At 45.2% G+C, this 16,228-nt stretch overlaps 1 protein-coding gene across 1 annotated transcript in view; it reads left to right on the top strand.

Moving 5' to 3' along the window:
• BORCS5 (BLOC-1 related complex subunit 5) overlaps window positions 1–15,453 on the top strand; it is a 58,213-nt gene extending 42,760 nt beyond the window's left edge. The window contains exon 4 of the mRNA XM_064736935.1: window positions 12,114–15,453. Within this exon, the coding sequence (XP_064593005.1) occupies window positions 12,114–12,344 (231 nt within the window). The 3' untranslated portion in view covers window positions 12,345–15,453. The remainder of the gene's footprint in view (window positions 1–12,113) is intronic.
• Window positions 15,454–16,228: the final 775 nt, after the last annotated feature.

Here is a 16,228-nt window from a genome sequence, read left to right on the forward strand (position 1 = left end):
CTACTTACATGACAGTGACTGCAGGTCTGAGCAGAGCCATCTGTGCCTTCAGGGAGCAGTGCAGTCTGGCTTTGCTCTCCATCCCATTTCCCAGTGTAGCCAGAATTTCTTTGCAGTGTTGGCTGCATCCATGTCTGCTCCTAAATGTAGAACCCTGTGCAGCTTCCAGGTGGCTGTGACTGTTCTCTCTTGAGCAGAAATCCATTTATCCAAGAGATTCCTTGAAGGGGGAAGCATTGAAGACAGGATGGAAGGTGATTGACTCAGGTGCCTTTTTTCATACCAGAATGAGTTTTGCTTTTGGGAGGGAGTGATTTACTTATGTCAAGAGGTTTTGTCTTCACTGTCAAGAAAAAAAAAAAGAGGATGTGCTTGCATCTTTTTAGGGAAAATCCTATAGATTTGCACTGTAACTTATTGCAAGTTTTGAGGAACTCCAGCTGCTGTGGGTTTGATAGAGCCACATGTGCTCTCTTCACCAGGAGTGTCTGCTCCAGTTCTGTGATCTGCAAACAGGGTTCTGACAAGATTAATTTGAAGGCAAATGTTGACCAGCTCTAAAGGTTTGAATGGGGGAAAGCAGCAAATAAGAGAGGACTACTTTACATTGAGTCCTTACCAGTGGAGGATATCTGTTTTGGGTGCCAGGGAGACAATTTCAAGAGTTATGTGATAGGGGATGGGGAATACCAGGGAATGGGAAACAAGTAGAATAGGGAAAAGCTGGGGAACAGAGCTAAATTTTCAGAAAGTGCCCATGATTTTGTGTGCTGTGCCTTCAAAACAGTCTAGTTTCAGTGCCTCAAAAAAGGATTATTGTGCTCACAATGTACTAAGGTTCTCAAAAATCACATCTTACAAAATATCTGAAGGTAAGCTTATAAAAATTACTTGTCACACGTGAAAACTGAGGCCTGCCTTCTTTCTGTGAAAGCAGAGAGGAAACTGAAAGCCCTCTAAGCTCCTTTCAAAGAAGCTTTGAGTGAAAAGATCTTCAGCATTTCTTACTAGACCTCCAGCATTGTCAGTGGGGTTGTGTTTTTGAAGTATTTGATGTACCCTTAAAGGCAAATGTAGTTCCTACATACACTGTGCTTAAGATGTATTTGGAAATGGGTTACTGGGAGGGCTCTGATGCTTTGCCTTGAAAACAAATGTTAATGCAGTGTTATTTGTAGCTTTTATTATTACCACAGGAATCCCAGACTGCCAATAATTTTGAAAACAGAGCAGTTTTTAGAATACAAAGTGAAATTTCAAATGTCTCAGTCTAAGCTGGCACACATCTATGGGTGGGAGTTGGGGGAAACCCCCCACATTTTAAAATATAATAAATATTGCTTTTATATTTGTGATAGTTAAATGAATCTTGTCCAGGCAGGCATTATGGCTTGTTTCATACCTGTAAATTCCTTGGGAGGGCTGGCTGTGGTAGGGACACCTTGTAGCAGTGTGAAAATTGAAGGGCAGGGTCCCTGAAGGTGGTGGTAAAGGGAAAAGCTGCTCTAAGTGCAGGAAGCTGTTCCACCACCAGCAATGAATGAGATCTGGGCCAGGAACTTTGGCAGGACTTTGCCTGGCTGGGGACAGTGTCAGGCACAGCTGCAGTGAGACTCAAGGGCACACTGCTGTAAGCTGTGTGAGACACCACAGGCACTGCTCCTAACTCCTTCCCTCCATGGGCAGAAAGATCTGAAGTGCCTGGGATTCATCCCATGCTCCAGTCACAGCTGGGCTGTGGCCCTTCAGGGAATACACTCAAATGAAGAGCAGGTTTCAGGGAGGTGATTTTTGCCTGGTCTTTGGTTTGTTTTGTTCCAGGACTCATCTGAGTGAGGTGTTTATTGCCATTTCCTCTTAGTTATGGTTTCCCTGTAGGTGGTTTCAGACCTGAGTTTCCAAGACTGTTTGTGAAATCTATTTTCAGCAGACATGTCCTGAGAACTTCGGACTAAACTAAATTAGTCCAGGAAAAGATGAATGGCCTTACTAAGTCCAAAATGCATCTTCAGCTTCAGGCCTTTGCTTTATGGCCCATATGGAGCAGCCCATGAAGCCACATTTCAGCTCATTAAAGGGGACGGCTCAGGGAATCAAACCAGCTGGTTGAAAGAAGCCTGGCCAAAGAGAAAATGGAGATGTGCTTAATTTTGAGACAACATATAAAGATGTTCTAGATGAGACTGTGTTAACTTGCAAGCAAAATTGAGCCTTTTGGTTCACATACTTAAATTACCAATGCCCCGAATCCAGGGGAAGGGGTCTGAGATTCCTTGTGCTATAATATTTCTGAAAAGGGGAAGAACCTTGTTTCAAATGCCACTTGTATTTTCAAGGGATTTCATGCCACACTGCCCTTTAGAAAAAAACTATGGAACATTGTGTTCTGTAAGAAATAAATACCTTAAATTTAGTCTTTGGCATCTTGGAAGTTGATGGATGAGGACTATGACAATCTATCCAGCTTTTTATGTCTCCTCTCATCAGCAATGAAGTGTTGTTTATAAAGACTGGAATCTCAACAGGCACCATCATGCAGAAATAAATGCACAGGATTATTAAGCTGGAAACATGTTAATCTTCATGTCCTTTAGTTGATCTTGCTCATTTTTCTCCAGTCTGCTGTGCAAGTAGCTTGAATACCTAAGGCTGTTAACCAGCCAGCACCAAAATGTGAAAATGCTCTTGGAAAGGCTTCTCAATTGTTGTTCAATATAGAGAATTAATGTCTAGCAGTGTATGCCTGAGGCAGATGGCCAGTGCTGTGCTGTATCTGAACTTTATGAAGGGATCTAGCAGTTATAAAGGAAGAGGAAAGATTGTTTGCACTGGTGGCAGTCTGAAATCTGTTTTGCTGACATGCACTGCTTTGTATGGTGTCATAAAAAAGGCCAGTCCCTTGCTCCTAGAATATATGTGTGTAATCAGTTCCAGCATGTTCCCTTCTCTTGTGCTTTATGGCCTTTTGAGAAAAGATCTAAACTGGAATCCTTTCCACAACTGAATTTCCAAGGAAGAAAAGTAAGCTTGAACAAGCATCTAGCAGTCAGAAAGGTTTGTATTATTACAGAGTTTAGGTGCTTAAGAAACTGTCACTGAAGATCCCAAGTCTGGCATGCAAAACCTTTTAGTAAAACTTTCACTGGGATTAGTGCATGGAGTTTATGTTCATCAGGCATCTGAAGGAACATAATTCACTTCCTTCTCACAGCTTGCTTAAACTAGGAAACTGGATTTCTTATTCTAGCCTTCTTTTCCCAGGTGGAAAAACCCTCCAACAACCCTCTGCCCCAAGTTTGTAGACCTTCAAATAGGAATACAAGTTTTTAATTCTAGATATACTACAATACTACATTTCATTACAGAGGGAGCAGACTTGATGGTGGACTTGGGCATGAAAGGGATTTGAGATAGGAAAAAAAGTATCAACCTGGGGTGCATCCCAGCTCGTACTTGCAGGAGAAAGGAGAGGATGCTGGTTGTCTTGCACAAAGCTGGGATCTCATCTGACACACTGTGTGCAGCTCTCATGATGCTCAAACACAAGGAAAGGGCTGTAGGGATGTGTGGGAGTGGAGAACCTCGAGGAGGAAACTGGAAAAGCTTTGCTTGTTTGGCTTGGTCAAATGATGACAGAAAATGATGAGATTTCTCTTTCTAAATCAGTTTGGCATTAACGTAGACTAAAAACGGCCTTCTCCCTCCCTGAAGGATTGTGTTGATACAGGAAAAGTCAATTCACAAGTTTCATTCTTAACTATTACCTCCTCTTGCAGTGTTGAATTGAAATTCTCAAGGTGTCAGCTCTGCCCTGAAGTGAGAATTGGGCTGGGGTGTGGAGGTGCCAGGAATGTTGGCTAGAAGCTTTTCAGCAGTTTAATCTTTGTTTTAGACAGGTTAGCCGGCCTTACTTGCAAATAGTTGGAGTTGCACTGATGACTTTAAGATGGTGGTTGGTACTTGAGGGAGCAGGGTGGACCTTGTGTTGGCAATCCCATAATGAGCATTGTGGCAATAATCAGATGTGATCTGCAGAGGTGACTTCATGTTGAAAGCATTACAAAACCTTAGTGCAAGTAATCTGCCCATCTTGCTTTTTATGAAGGGTAGGGTTTCCTAAATGTTTCTGTGCCACTGGGGCATGAATGCCTCTAGATGAGAACATTTATTTGGCATTATTGCAACACTGCTCTGAGGTATGAAACATATGATTTACTATTAATTAATTCCTGAGGGCATTGCTCCTGACTGGATGTGTCATCTACCTCTAGAAGCCTGGATAAAATGGTGAACTATAATATAGCAGAATTCCCTGTAATCACAGGTATGAACTGTGCCAAAACTGTAGTGAACTGGACAAAAAATAAAAGTTTTAAACTTTTTTTAAACTGGAACAGCAAGTGATGCATTTGAAGAGTGGCTGCTGGACTTGCTGCAAATTGTCTGAAAGATAAAATCCCCAATCAGATGAGTTCCAGCTGAAAAAGAGGCTCAGGTAGCAGTTGTAAAAGAAATCAACATAACAGCAGTATATGACAAAGAATTTATAGGAGTTTTTAACATCAGAAAGAATTCTTGGGTCATAGCTTTTCCTTTTGTTTTATCCAGTCTAGAGAATTTAATTCTTCCTTATGCCTGACATAAGACTACACAGAAACTGAACTACTTTTCAATTACAAGTTCTTCTACCTGACTGTAGCACAAATTTTCAAATGCCTGCTTGCATTTGATCAATTTATTCTAGAGATTCATTAGTAGACATAAAAAAGAGGAAAGAAATACTCAGATTTCTGTGAATCTTGGGGCCTGTGCAGCTGAATACAATAAAAGTGAATGCTCAGAGTGGATCAGAGCTGGCACTACTGCCACACTGAACTTTTGTGTGAATCACTGATGGTTTTGTACTCTTGTTGCTGTATTTTGAGCAATACTCTATAGCCTCAGAGGAGCTTGGTCTGTAAATGATATGCAGTGCTCAGGATTTCCTTGAGGCTTTCCTGAAGCCAGAGGTTTACTGTCCAGATGTTGGGACCTCAAGAAAATTGCTGGGATGTCTGAGCTTCAGCATTGTGAAAGTTATGGTGGAGTCAGCCTTGAAAGTCTGTCTTCTGGGAATGAAGGAGTAGATCCTGCCCTTAACATCACTGGGGTGTACTTGGCTCATTTCATGTGGTTTGCAAATGTAATGGTGCTGACTATTTTCACCCTGAAATGAAAATGGTGTTGTTTTCTGAGAAACATCTCATTAATGATAGTGGTAATCTCTTTTCTAATCAAAGCTTACTTGTGATGGCAAAACCAACCTGCTTAAAGCTAGTTATTCTGACATGTTGAAAGTACAAAACTGAAATTTATTATAAAATAACTCCCTAAATAACATAATAAATAACTGTAAATAACAGTTGTCCTGTAACATTCAAGTAGTGTGTCAGCAGCGTAAAATCAGGAAATGAGGAGCTTGAAGGTTGTGTTTTCTAGCAGAATTATTAGGTAGCCTGAAATAAGAGTTGTGCAAGTTATCCTTTAGGTAATAGATCTGTAACAGATACATATTTGTTCTTTTCCAGGAACAGCTGATTGAAGACAGATCAGGAATGTGTTATTAATTACTGTGGAATTATATTCCACAAAAGAGAGGTTTTGTGAGAATATTGCACACACAGGTGCAATAATCTTGTTTGTGTGGCATATTTGTATTTCTTTTTCTTAAACTTGGTTATTTAGAATAGGTATGGAAGCATTTCTAATGCTCAGGATGTAACTTAGCATTTTTAGCCATGGTACATTTTAGAGGTGAGTTCTTAGATGGATGTAGATTGTTCTACAAAAGCAGCAAATGACAGCTCTAAGTAGGTGTTCTTATTAATCAAAGACAATGGGCTAGAAATTACTGTGACCTTTTCTTGGTGACAGTTTAGAAGGCTTACTAGTAAAATTGGATCTTTTGAGGTTTTTTCCTTTCTGCCTTTTCAGGAATCTTGTGCATTAAGTCTGATACAACCACAGCAAACACTGGGTTTGTTCCCAGGATCACATGCAGGGGCAGAGATGGTGCTTTTCACCATGACACCCTCCTGGTTTGTGACTGTCAGGCCAGCTCCTGGGCCAGAACACCAAACCACTAAAGAGGGAGGCTGGGAAGACTGGGAGGTGAGGGAGGGACAAACACCTCCTGTCTGATAACACAGGAGGCAGGGAAAGACTTGACATGAAGGTGGAAAAGCTTATTTCAAGAACAAACCTCCTTTGGAATTCTAACACTTTTGTGTGTCCCAAGGCATCCCAGAATAATCAGATTTACAGGTGCAGCAGCTTATGTGGATACATGTTTTCTAAGGGACTAAACATGGATTTAATTTAGATCTTTAGGAGTGTACCTATTGATGTACCTATTAATATTGCTATAATTCAGTTCCAGAGCCACTTAAAATGGTTACTCTTCATTCTCTAGCTTGACTGTGATCTGTGCAATGCTTAGACAGAATAACCCTTGGCAACTGTTTACAGATCACAGAGGGAGCAAAAGGGATATTTTGGCAGTGGTTTTGGTCTTAGATAAGGCAATCCTAAACACAAACTGTAGTTGTTTATGTGGCAGTGGGGCAGAGGAGGGGTACAGCTCCATGAGAGCTGAAGCTGGGATCTGTGGCTGGGCATCCCAGTCAGGCTGTCACTTCCCAGTGTGTGCTGGGTGGGAGAAACAGGGGATGCTCCCAGCATCAGGAAGTCATTGCGATCTGTTGTGCTGGCTTTGCGTGACATTATCAAAGAGAAAGGGGAAGAGAAAAAAAACCCCATTCATTGAGCACATTTGTTTTCAGGCAGTAGAGAAAGAGGAGCTGTCTTCAGTCTGAAGTGTGTTGATTGAAAAGTATTTTCACACCAGCACAGGGTGACTAATACTCCATGCAGTCGTGCTCCTGCCTGCTGCCTTCTGCTGTGGTTTGTGTGCAGCTGCAGGAAAATGTTCCTTTAACCCCAGTCAAGCACCTGACAATGGGGAGGAAAGGCTGCCTGTGCTCAGAGTGCTCTTCTAGAAAAGGAACTTTCTGGAATAAGGATTGCACCTTAAGAGCTGTGTGTTTTGGAGGGGCAGCCATAGGGGAAATCCATAGGATGGATTTCCAGCTGAGAGGAAATTGTTGGGACAGAAGGACACATGCATGTCTGGATGAGCTCTTGAAGGCTGTTACTAAATGTGAGGGGAAACAAAAACATCATCTTGACTTCTGGGCATTTAGGAGGGACTGGAGAAGCTGGGAATGTCCGAACATCCTCTTAAGACATGTATTTGTTTTGTTAGGAATGTCAGCAGTGCCTCCAGAAATTTGATTCCAAGTTTAATGAACTTTTGATTGCATTTGCATGTTCTGCAACCAGGGAAAATGTGTCTAGCTGCAGTTTTCAGTCTCTCAGTCATTGAACTAACAAGATATGACCTCTGTTTCTGAGAGCTTAGGACACTCATGTGCCCATGACAGGGATACTATAAAACCATGCCAGCTAAGAAGTGTATATATGTGTGTGTGTGTGTATTATATATATGGGCACTGGTTTGTTTTCAGTGGTCTCTTGAAAAGAATTGGGCATTGGCCAGTGCTGACCTCAGTCTTTTTGTGGGCTAAATTAATGTCTTTATTCTGCTTGACAGTGTGGGCCAAGAAGAATTTTTAAATGAATGCAAGAATTTATGGTGTGCAAGATGTCTGACAGTATCCTCAGTTGTTTTTGTGTTTCATCAGTGTGGTGTTACAAATGGGCCTGTGTTATGCAGAGGAGACTCAGGGCTGACAATGTGAATGGTGTAGTAGGAGGGGCTGTGCTGGGGCCCTTTTAAGTGAGGAAATATCTATCTTGCAGTGTTGTTGGAAGTAATTATTAATCTGGTTTCATTTGATGAAAGAAAAGCCCAGTAGATGTCATTTCATGTTTAAATGTGAAGCTGAGGCACAAATTAGTGTCCTGCTGATGATAATCCACAGAGGAGGCATAAGCTTTGAAACAGAAACAGACACAAATTCTGAGTGTAACTGGCTGTACAAAAACTGTGTCATGCTGGAGGGTGAGTTTTAGGCTTGTCCCTTTTTATGGACCTGTGCTTCTGCAAGAAAACTGAAGAAACACCTCCATCCTTTTTGATGTAGGAAGGGCAGAAAGATCCTCTCTTCTGCTCTGGGCATGTCCAGCCTCAGGTTTACTGCTTTGACAGGAGGAATGATTTTTGGAAAAAAATAACATTTGCATTAGGAGCTCTCACCCCTTCATTGAGAACACATCTTTTTCTCTCAACTCCAGATGGGGCAGAACCTCTTGCTTTGATGAAAATTAAGACTCTGACATCACATGGTGGGCTCTGCCCTCTGCTTTGTTCTGTTGCTTCTTAACAGGCTTCAGTCTTTGAACTCTCCAGAAACTCATACACCACTAAGCTGGGGATGTTTGTAGCTTACTGAGTGGTGATGTTTGAAGGACAGATTGGTTGTCAGGGGCTGGTGACAATGCTGCTGCTTCACATCTGTCACATCTGATGGGTTCAGGGCAGTCGGATTCAGTTGTCTGCAGCTCTGGTGGCCTGGCATGGTAGGGAGCTTGGAGGAACCAGAGCAGAAACAATGGCTCAAATAAACACTCTCAGATGGCTTTGGGACAGTGAAGAACAGCTGGCCCTGGGGTGTCTTGCTGGGCTTCCCAGAGAGCTTCACAGTCTGGGATGGGCAAGAAGGCTGAGAGTTGAATGTTTTCCAGATGAGAATGTGGCAGGGCCTTGTGGCAGGGACGTGGGAGTTGATGGGAAATGTTCAGAAAAGGCAACTTCACTCACTGACCCTCAGGGGTGTCTTGGACTGCCTTGGCTGTAGGCAAGGGACCAGACTCTCCTTCAGCACCCCTTTTCCAGGTGCTTTTTATTGCTCCTGTATGAGGTATGGAATTAAATAGATAGGAATGAGGTGCATTCTTATTCTTATGTGTGTTCCCTGCTCATTATGGATTCCTGCAAGCCAGTGTTAGTCCCTGTGGTGGGTAAACAGGGCTGACCCTCAGAACCTGAAAGCCCCATCTGAGTGCCAGAGGAATGGGACTGCATGCCAGGAGAGATAAAAGCACAAGGTCTGGCACTGGAGGAGCTCCCTTGGAGGGGGAGGAGGTAGGAAGGATGTAAGTGTGTACTTAGGCCTGCTTCAAGGAAAGCTGAGAGAAACATTGGTATTTATCTCCAGGAATTAACATACAGTTTCCTTTTTTTTTTAATAGTTAAAAAGACCAGGTTCAGAATGAGTAAAAATTGACCTTTCTTCACAATTGCTCCATTTCAGTTCTCCCTGCTGTGTCTCAGGCTGTGCAGCTGCTGTGGCCTCCCTCAGCAGGCAAACTTGGATGTAGGTGTAAGGAAACACTCACTTCCACCCTTTCTCTTTCTTGTGAGGCAGCTTTTTTATGGCTCTTGTGAATGTGTCCAAAGTGCTTGGAGGCCACTCTGCATTTCTTCTTCCTTCTGCAGGTCAGTATCAGCTTCTCCCCTTGTTCCCCATCAGTAAGTGGATGTTACTCATACTTACACAAGGAGCATAAAGTCAGCAGATGGAAATTATTGGAATGGAGAGAAAGGGGAGCCTTGGGTGTTTTTTGCTTGGAAGCTTGGTAGGTGCCAGCTTTGCTTCTTGTACAGTGCTGTGAGGCCACGTGGAGAACCTGCCAGTGGAGGAGAACTTCAGAACCAGAGGAGGATTCTGCCTGGGTCCCCGTGCTGGTCCATTTAATGAGGCATGCTGGCTTTTGGCAGCTTTCCCACTGCCTGCTCCTCCAGGCCACTGTCTCTCATTAGGTTGGATGTTTTTAGGCACTGGATTGAACTCACTGGTTGGTGGTGGTCTGCTTTTTACACACTGCTCTTTACAGAGCTAGTGCCAAGCTACTAAATTATTAAGCTGGGGTTTTAATAGAAACCCCTGTGTAGGCTTAAATTGTTTCCACTCTATTTGGAGTTTCCTGCTCTGCTGGTTTTTATTTTGTCCCGTGCATGAAGGCATGGAGGAGGGAATTCACAGGAAAGCACAGAGGCAAAGAGGAGGAATTCAGCCTGAGAGCAGTAGAAAGTGCAGGCAAAATAAAAGGTCAGTTGGTACTGTGTGCAGCTCTGATGGAGGGGATAGGGAAAATGCCCCCTAATCCTCATGACAGTTCGGCAGAAACTTGTGTGTTTGTTTCCAATGCTGTTTGTAACTTACGTTTCTCACTAAAATATTTTCTTGCCTGTTTTTGACTTGACCTCTTCCCCAGGGCTTGAAAGGGATGTTTGTGAGTACACCCAGCTACAGCAGCTTATCCCCAGTGGCAAACCCTGCTGCCACCAGTGGGATGGCAGAATTCTCTCTGCTGCCCTCCCTCCTCAGCGGGGCATTCCAGTGTTGTACCACTTCCACCCAGCCCTCCCTGGTTACAGGTTCTCCCCTACAGCACTGGCCAGGGGGTCAGGATTGCACCTGCCTGCTCAGTGCTGTGTAACTCAGGTCAGGGCAGCACTTTGTGTTTTCTTAGCACTGCACTGATAAATGTGTGCTGTCCTGGGTGACAGGTGCATCTAGGGGGATACAGTGTGGGTAAGTGAAGGTGGTATAGAAAGTAATCTTATACCCTAAAGAGTTGCAGCTGGGTTAATGACTAAAGATTAGGAGCAGGCCTGATGTTAATGGGCCACACCTGCAGCCAAATAAAAGAGTGGATTGGTGGGAACTGGAATCAGTTGGCTGCTGTGGGGACAAGGAAGAGTCAGTGCCTAGAGGAGCTGCCTGCAAGAAACATCAAGGAGGTTGAAACTCTAGCAATAAGGAACCTTTGCAATGTACTATAATGACAACAGGTACAGTCACTGTCCTCCATCAGATGGGTTGACTCTGTCACACAGTTCAGGAGAGGGATTTTGTTTGAACCTATGCTTCTTGGTAGACCAGGAGTTCTCAGCATCGATTCCCTGAGGCTGCTTCATTGTGAGCAGTGACATCCTTCCTCTGGGAGCAATTAGATGGGAAAGGTTTGGGAAAATAGTGGTGGCAGTGGGCTAAAACTGCTCGGTGTGTGTCCTCTCCTGCCCTTCACTCTCTGCCACTGTGGGCTTGTACTGAGTGCCAGGCCAGGGGGCTGCTTTCCACAAAGACATCCCAGCTGGAAGTGACACTGGGGTTGTTAAGTACAGCTGCAGTGAGCCAAAGTAGCCGAGCTTGGAGTGTGCATTGAGGGCTTGGAACAGCTCTGTTACTGAGCTCTTGGAACATGTGGTGCATGTCTTAGGGTATGTAAAGGATATCTATCTTACCATGGTTTACAGTTTGAACCACCTCACTGAGCTTGTGTGTAAGGTACTGAATCCTGCCTGGAGATTGCAGGTCTGGCTGGACAGAAGAATGGGTTGTGAATTATAAAGGCTGCCTTCATCACTCAATGGCAGGAACAGCACTGCAGTTCCTGTCATTGTCATCATGCTTGAGCCATGTTTGGGTACTGACTGTGTTTAATTGCATGGCTAATTTACTTAATGTCTCTCCTGGGGTCACTTATAACACTCTTATTTTTGGGTTTCAGGGAAATTAGGGACACTAGCAATCCATTGTGGTTCTCTCAAGGCAGGAGTTTTTCCAGATGATGGCAATAACAGCTGTGGCTTTGCTTGCAGAGTAACCTGGCTAAACTGGGAAAACTTAGCACTGGCAACTGTGGTAGAGCTTAATGCTTGCAAATGAAGGATCTCCAGTGAAAATATAGTTCAGGTGTAGGCAGAGGCCGTGGGTCCCTTGGGTTTGGATAACTTGGAGGATGTTTGTTGGTTTATTGGGAAAACCCCAGCAGCGCCTGTTGGCTTTCAGACCTGCAAATGAAGAATGTTCTGATCAGATATTTAGGTGTTTGGGTGGAGAGCTGAGGTCATCATATGTCTTCCCTGGTAGACAACTATGAATCATCCCATTCCGTGACAGACTGGTTATGTACCTTCCAAGGAGCTCTTCTGTACCTGTCAGTGGAGCATCCAAGGTGGTTGCTTTTGGGAATGGCAGTGTGCTGAAAGCTCTGTGACAACAGTTGGCCTAATGAGCCTCACTGTGCTCGTTGTTTTTCCTCAGATGGACCTGTCTGTGGAGACTCTGTACAGCCTCATGCAGGAGCGCCAGAAGAAGTACGCCAAGTACGCGGAGCAGATCCAGAAGGTCAACGAGATGTCGGCCATCCTGCGGCGGATCCAGATGGGCATCGACCAGACGGTGCCGCTGATGGAGCGGCTCAACAGCCTCCTGCCGGAGGGGGAGCGCCTGGAGCCCTTCTCCATGAAACCCGAGCGGGAGCTGCGGTCGTAGCGCTGCGGCAGCGCCCCCTCCTCACCTTCCTCGCTCCACGGAGGCGCTCCCAGCCGGTGCCTTGGGAGCGGGCAGCGCTGCTGTGGGCTCTGTGCCGGGCACTGCCCGAGCCGCACAGCCAGGAATGCAGGAGCTCCAGGAGGAGAGGATTTACTGCTCTCAGCTCCCTCCTCTTGCCCTCCTGTCTCCTCTGCCACTACACCGCCTGTGCAGACACATTTGTTTCATTGCTGTGACTAGTTGAGGTTTACAGAGGAGGAATTTCCTTTTATCTGATTTAATTTTTTTACTAAAAAAATTCAAAGGGATATAGGGTGTGACGAACCCTCTAACATGTTTTTTGTGCCATTGGGGTGTAGACAATTAGATGGCTGGATGATCCCCTGGCCTTGGAAATATGTATGTTTTATAGGTGAAAGTGTGGGAGCCAGGAACTGGCTTACTAAAATCTGGCCATTATCATAATTAATGTGGTTTGCACTGCAGGGTTTTGGCATGTCCTTGAGGCTCCTGTTCCTATGGGCTCACTAATTTATGAGGCTGTAAAGGAGTAACTGTTTTAGATATGAATGTCTGTTAATGTAAAGCAGACCTTAGTGCTCCTCTCCCCCTTGCCCTGGCAATGTCCCCATTCCCCAGCTGGTGGCATTTCGTGTCCCTCTGACAGGCACCGGTACCAACCTGCTCACTTTGCATCTCAAAGTTGCACACAAGGTGTCTTTTTTTATTGGGACGCTCAAGTTATCTTGGTGCTTTTTTACCAGTGGGGTGCAGCTGCTTCTTCAAGTGCATGAAGGTGGAGGGGAGACACGTGAGAAGTCCTTTGGCTCTTTGTGTTGGTTTAGCTGCCCTTGTGCTTGGAGCTGGTGGTGGCACAATGCTGAGCGACTGAAGCCATGGGGCCCTCCCCAGCCTCCTGCTCCCAAGGCAGTGGGATGCTCTTGCCCTTCCTGCCAGGCGAGCCAAGGCTGGAGAGCCCATGAACCCCAAGGGTTGTTGTGTGTCAGGAGTGCAGTTCCAGCAGTGAGGACAGTCAGGGACAACCCAGCTTCCAGGACAGTACAAGGTAGGGGAACTTGCCAAAGGCAACTTGCTTCAATATTTCTTGGTTCTTAAGAGCATTTATTAAGCAAAAGGTTGTCTCTGAGCATTTGGAAGTAAGAGTGCAGTAGGTTTTTGACTGTAATAATTATTGTCTGCTGGCAAGAAGCAACCGGCTGTTCTCTTGTTGCATTCCCAAAGGTGATGTAGTATGAATTTTTGTCATGCAGCCTGCAGCCAGCTTAGATGTGCATCTGAACCATGGTGGTGGTTGGATCCCAGGGCCTGCTGAACACTGTCTAGATGCAGAGTCCTGTAGAGGTGAAGCCCCCTGGAATGATGCCCTGGGAAGTGGGACTGACTGCTTCAGGGAGGATTTTTAGCAAAGGCAGCAGGTTTTCTTGCCTGCTGCTCCCACCCCAGAGGTTTGACACAGTTGTTGGTACATAGGCATATGCTGTGTGTTGCCCAGGAGAAAACATTAGAATTCCATCCTTGTTCAAGCTTCCTGCCATGTTTTACACTTGGATTGTTAAAAGCTTACATGAGACTTAACCCAGGAAAAGCTGCTTGTCATGGCCATGCCCTTGTGGGTCCTCGTTGTCCATCATGGAATGTGTCTCTGCCTCCCACCATGAGACACAAAAATATTGAGCTGCTTTAAATAGTGGCTGCAGCCATTTTTGTCCTCTTTGTCCAGATGATGCTGTCTGGATGTTTAAAATGTGTGACATTCATCTGTCTGCCAGACGGGATCAGGAGTGTCCCACACCCTGGTGTGCTGGAAGCCTGTGCCAGTGGGAAGGTCCTGATTCTGGATGTCAAGGCAGATGCTCTCTCCTGTAAGACTTCTCTGAGGCTCGTGGACATTTGGCCTCAGGCCATGAAGTATCAGATCAAAGCACTGCTCCCTGCAGTGCTAATGAGGGCAAAGCAATAGCATTCCCAGCTGAAGGCTGCACTGCAAATCAGTTCCTTCCTCATTTGCCAGAAAACACCAAGGCACTGGGATGGGAGTGGGAGAAAACCTTTGTAGGAACAGTGCTCTTGAAACTTGTGGCTGTGCTGCTGGGCCTCACACACAGAGCTTCTGGAACAGCAAGGGCAGGTTGTGGAAGGTGTAATAACTGAACTAGGAAGAAATTAGAGCTGAAATGTGAAGACCAACCTTTTCCAATGCTCAGATGCCACCACCTTCATTCCACAGGTGATAGTCTCTTGTATGGGTACTGTAAGAAGCATACACCCTGTAAATGCCCTTGAACGATGGTTTACAGTTTTATTTAAAATATTGTCATTGCCTTCAGGAACTACAAGTCTTTGGCCCTCTTGCTGAGGGGGAGATGTGTCCTGCCATGTGTTCTTGAGCTGCTGTTTGTTGCTTGGCTGCTCTTTGTTGGCTTTGCTCCACGTGCTGCTTTCAGCTTCAGCTCAGATGCAAGTGATGCTCAGGGTAAGACTGAGGCTCCCCTCCCACACTGTTTAGCAGGAGCTTGGAAATGTGACTGGAATCACCTTTCTGCCTGTGAATTTCCTTTTCCAAGCCAAATGCTCTTGGAGGAGGCCTCAGGTATCTCTGGTGAATGTACCAGCTGTTACTTCTGTCACAAATTTAGTGCTGTGAACAGTGAGTAATCTGGTGTGCTCCCCTGAAACCAGACACTGCTGCCCTTTTCTGCTTTCTGCTGGTGTGTGCTCTGGGTACAGGCTTAGCTTCTTGATACCTGATCTTGTGAAAAGCTGGGGAGCAGGACGAGTCACTGGAGCTGGAGTTCTCCTCTGCCCTGAGCTGCTCTGGCCCTTCCCCTGACTCTGCTGTTGCAACTCCCTCGTTGTGCTGCTGCTGGTGCTCCTTGTGTCTCACACTGGTCACTGTGCTGCCCATGCAGAGCAGGTTTGCTTTGTTGTTTCCCTTGTTTTTGTCACTGTATGCATTGACAGGGTGCTAAAGTGCCAGCCTACCTGCAGGGCAATTCCTGTGAAGTTCTGCTGAAGGGGAGAGAGAAGAGTTTTTGTTGTTGCTTTTTTTAATATATGTATTTTAAATTAAATATATTTAAAGATCCTTAAATATTTTAAAGTGTGTTTTCCCTTCCTCCAAGCTTTACACAGTAGCAATAGACATTTTCACAGGCCCATTGGTTTCATGAGCCAGCCCCTCTCTCAGACTGTGTGCCAGTAGTTTCCCAGGTACTGCTGTAACATCCCTCCTGTTCCCAAGTGCCAGGGGGTATTTGGATTGCCAGCCTTGTGGCTGAGCACTCCATGGTTTATGGGTGGTTACCCTGTTCAGCTTCCTACATGCTCCATGTTCCAGCATTAAAACTTCTGGTGTGGCTCTTTTCCAAGTGTGTTGTTTCTCCAGTTGCCTTATTGCTCATTCTTCATTCCCACCGTGGTGTCTGGGCAGTGCAGGTGAATCTCAGCTTTACTTTGCACCCACTCTCTGACATGGAGGTGGCTGATTTCAGCTGCCCTGGGGCTGCCTCTGCCATGAGATTGAAAGGAATCATATTCCCAGAATGAAAATAAATGCTGGTTGGTTTTTTTCCCCGATGCTGTCCCAGTTCTGGTTGGCAGTGATGTCCAGTTTGAGTAGATGTGAGCAGTGATGCTTGGGACTTGGCCTTGGGAAAGCAGAATGGTCATGAACTCTCACCTGCACAGGTGAATAGAGAGGCAGTTTTACAGGGTTTCTTTACATTTTGCTGCTGTTTTGATTTTGCTTCTGGTTTTTTTTTTTTTTAATGGCCTGATGGCCCAGCCCCATTGCTGCCTGTAGTGTCACACTTTGGCTTTGTACAGCAGTGGAGCATGATGAGGATCCCTGGAGATGGCAGCTG

This window comes from Zonotrichia leucophrys, chromosome 1A (assembly GCF_028769735.1).
Source record: "Zonotrichia leucophrys gambelii isolate GWCS_2022_RI chromosome 1A, RI_Zleu_2.0, whole genome shotgun sequence".
In the NCBI taxonomy this organism is placed as follows: Eukaryota; Metazoa; Chordata; class Aves; order Passeriformes; family Passerellidae; genus Zonotrichia; species Zonotrichia leucophrys.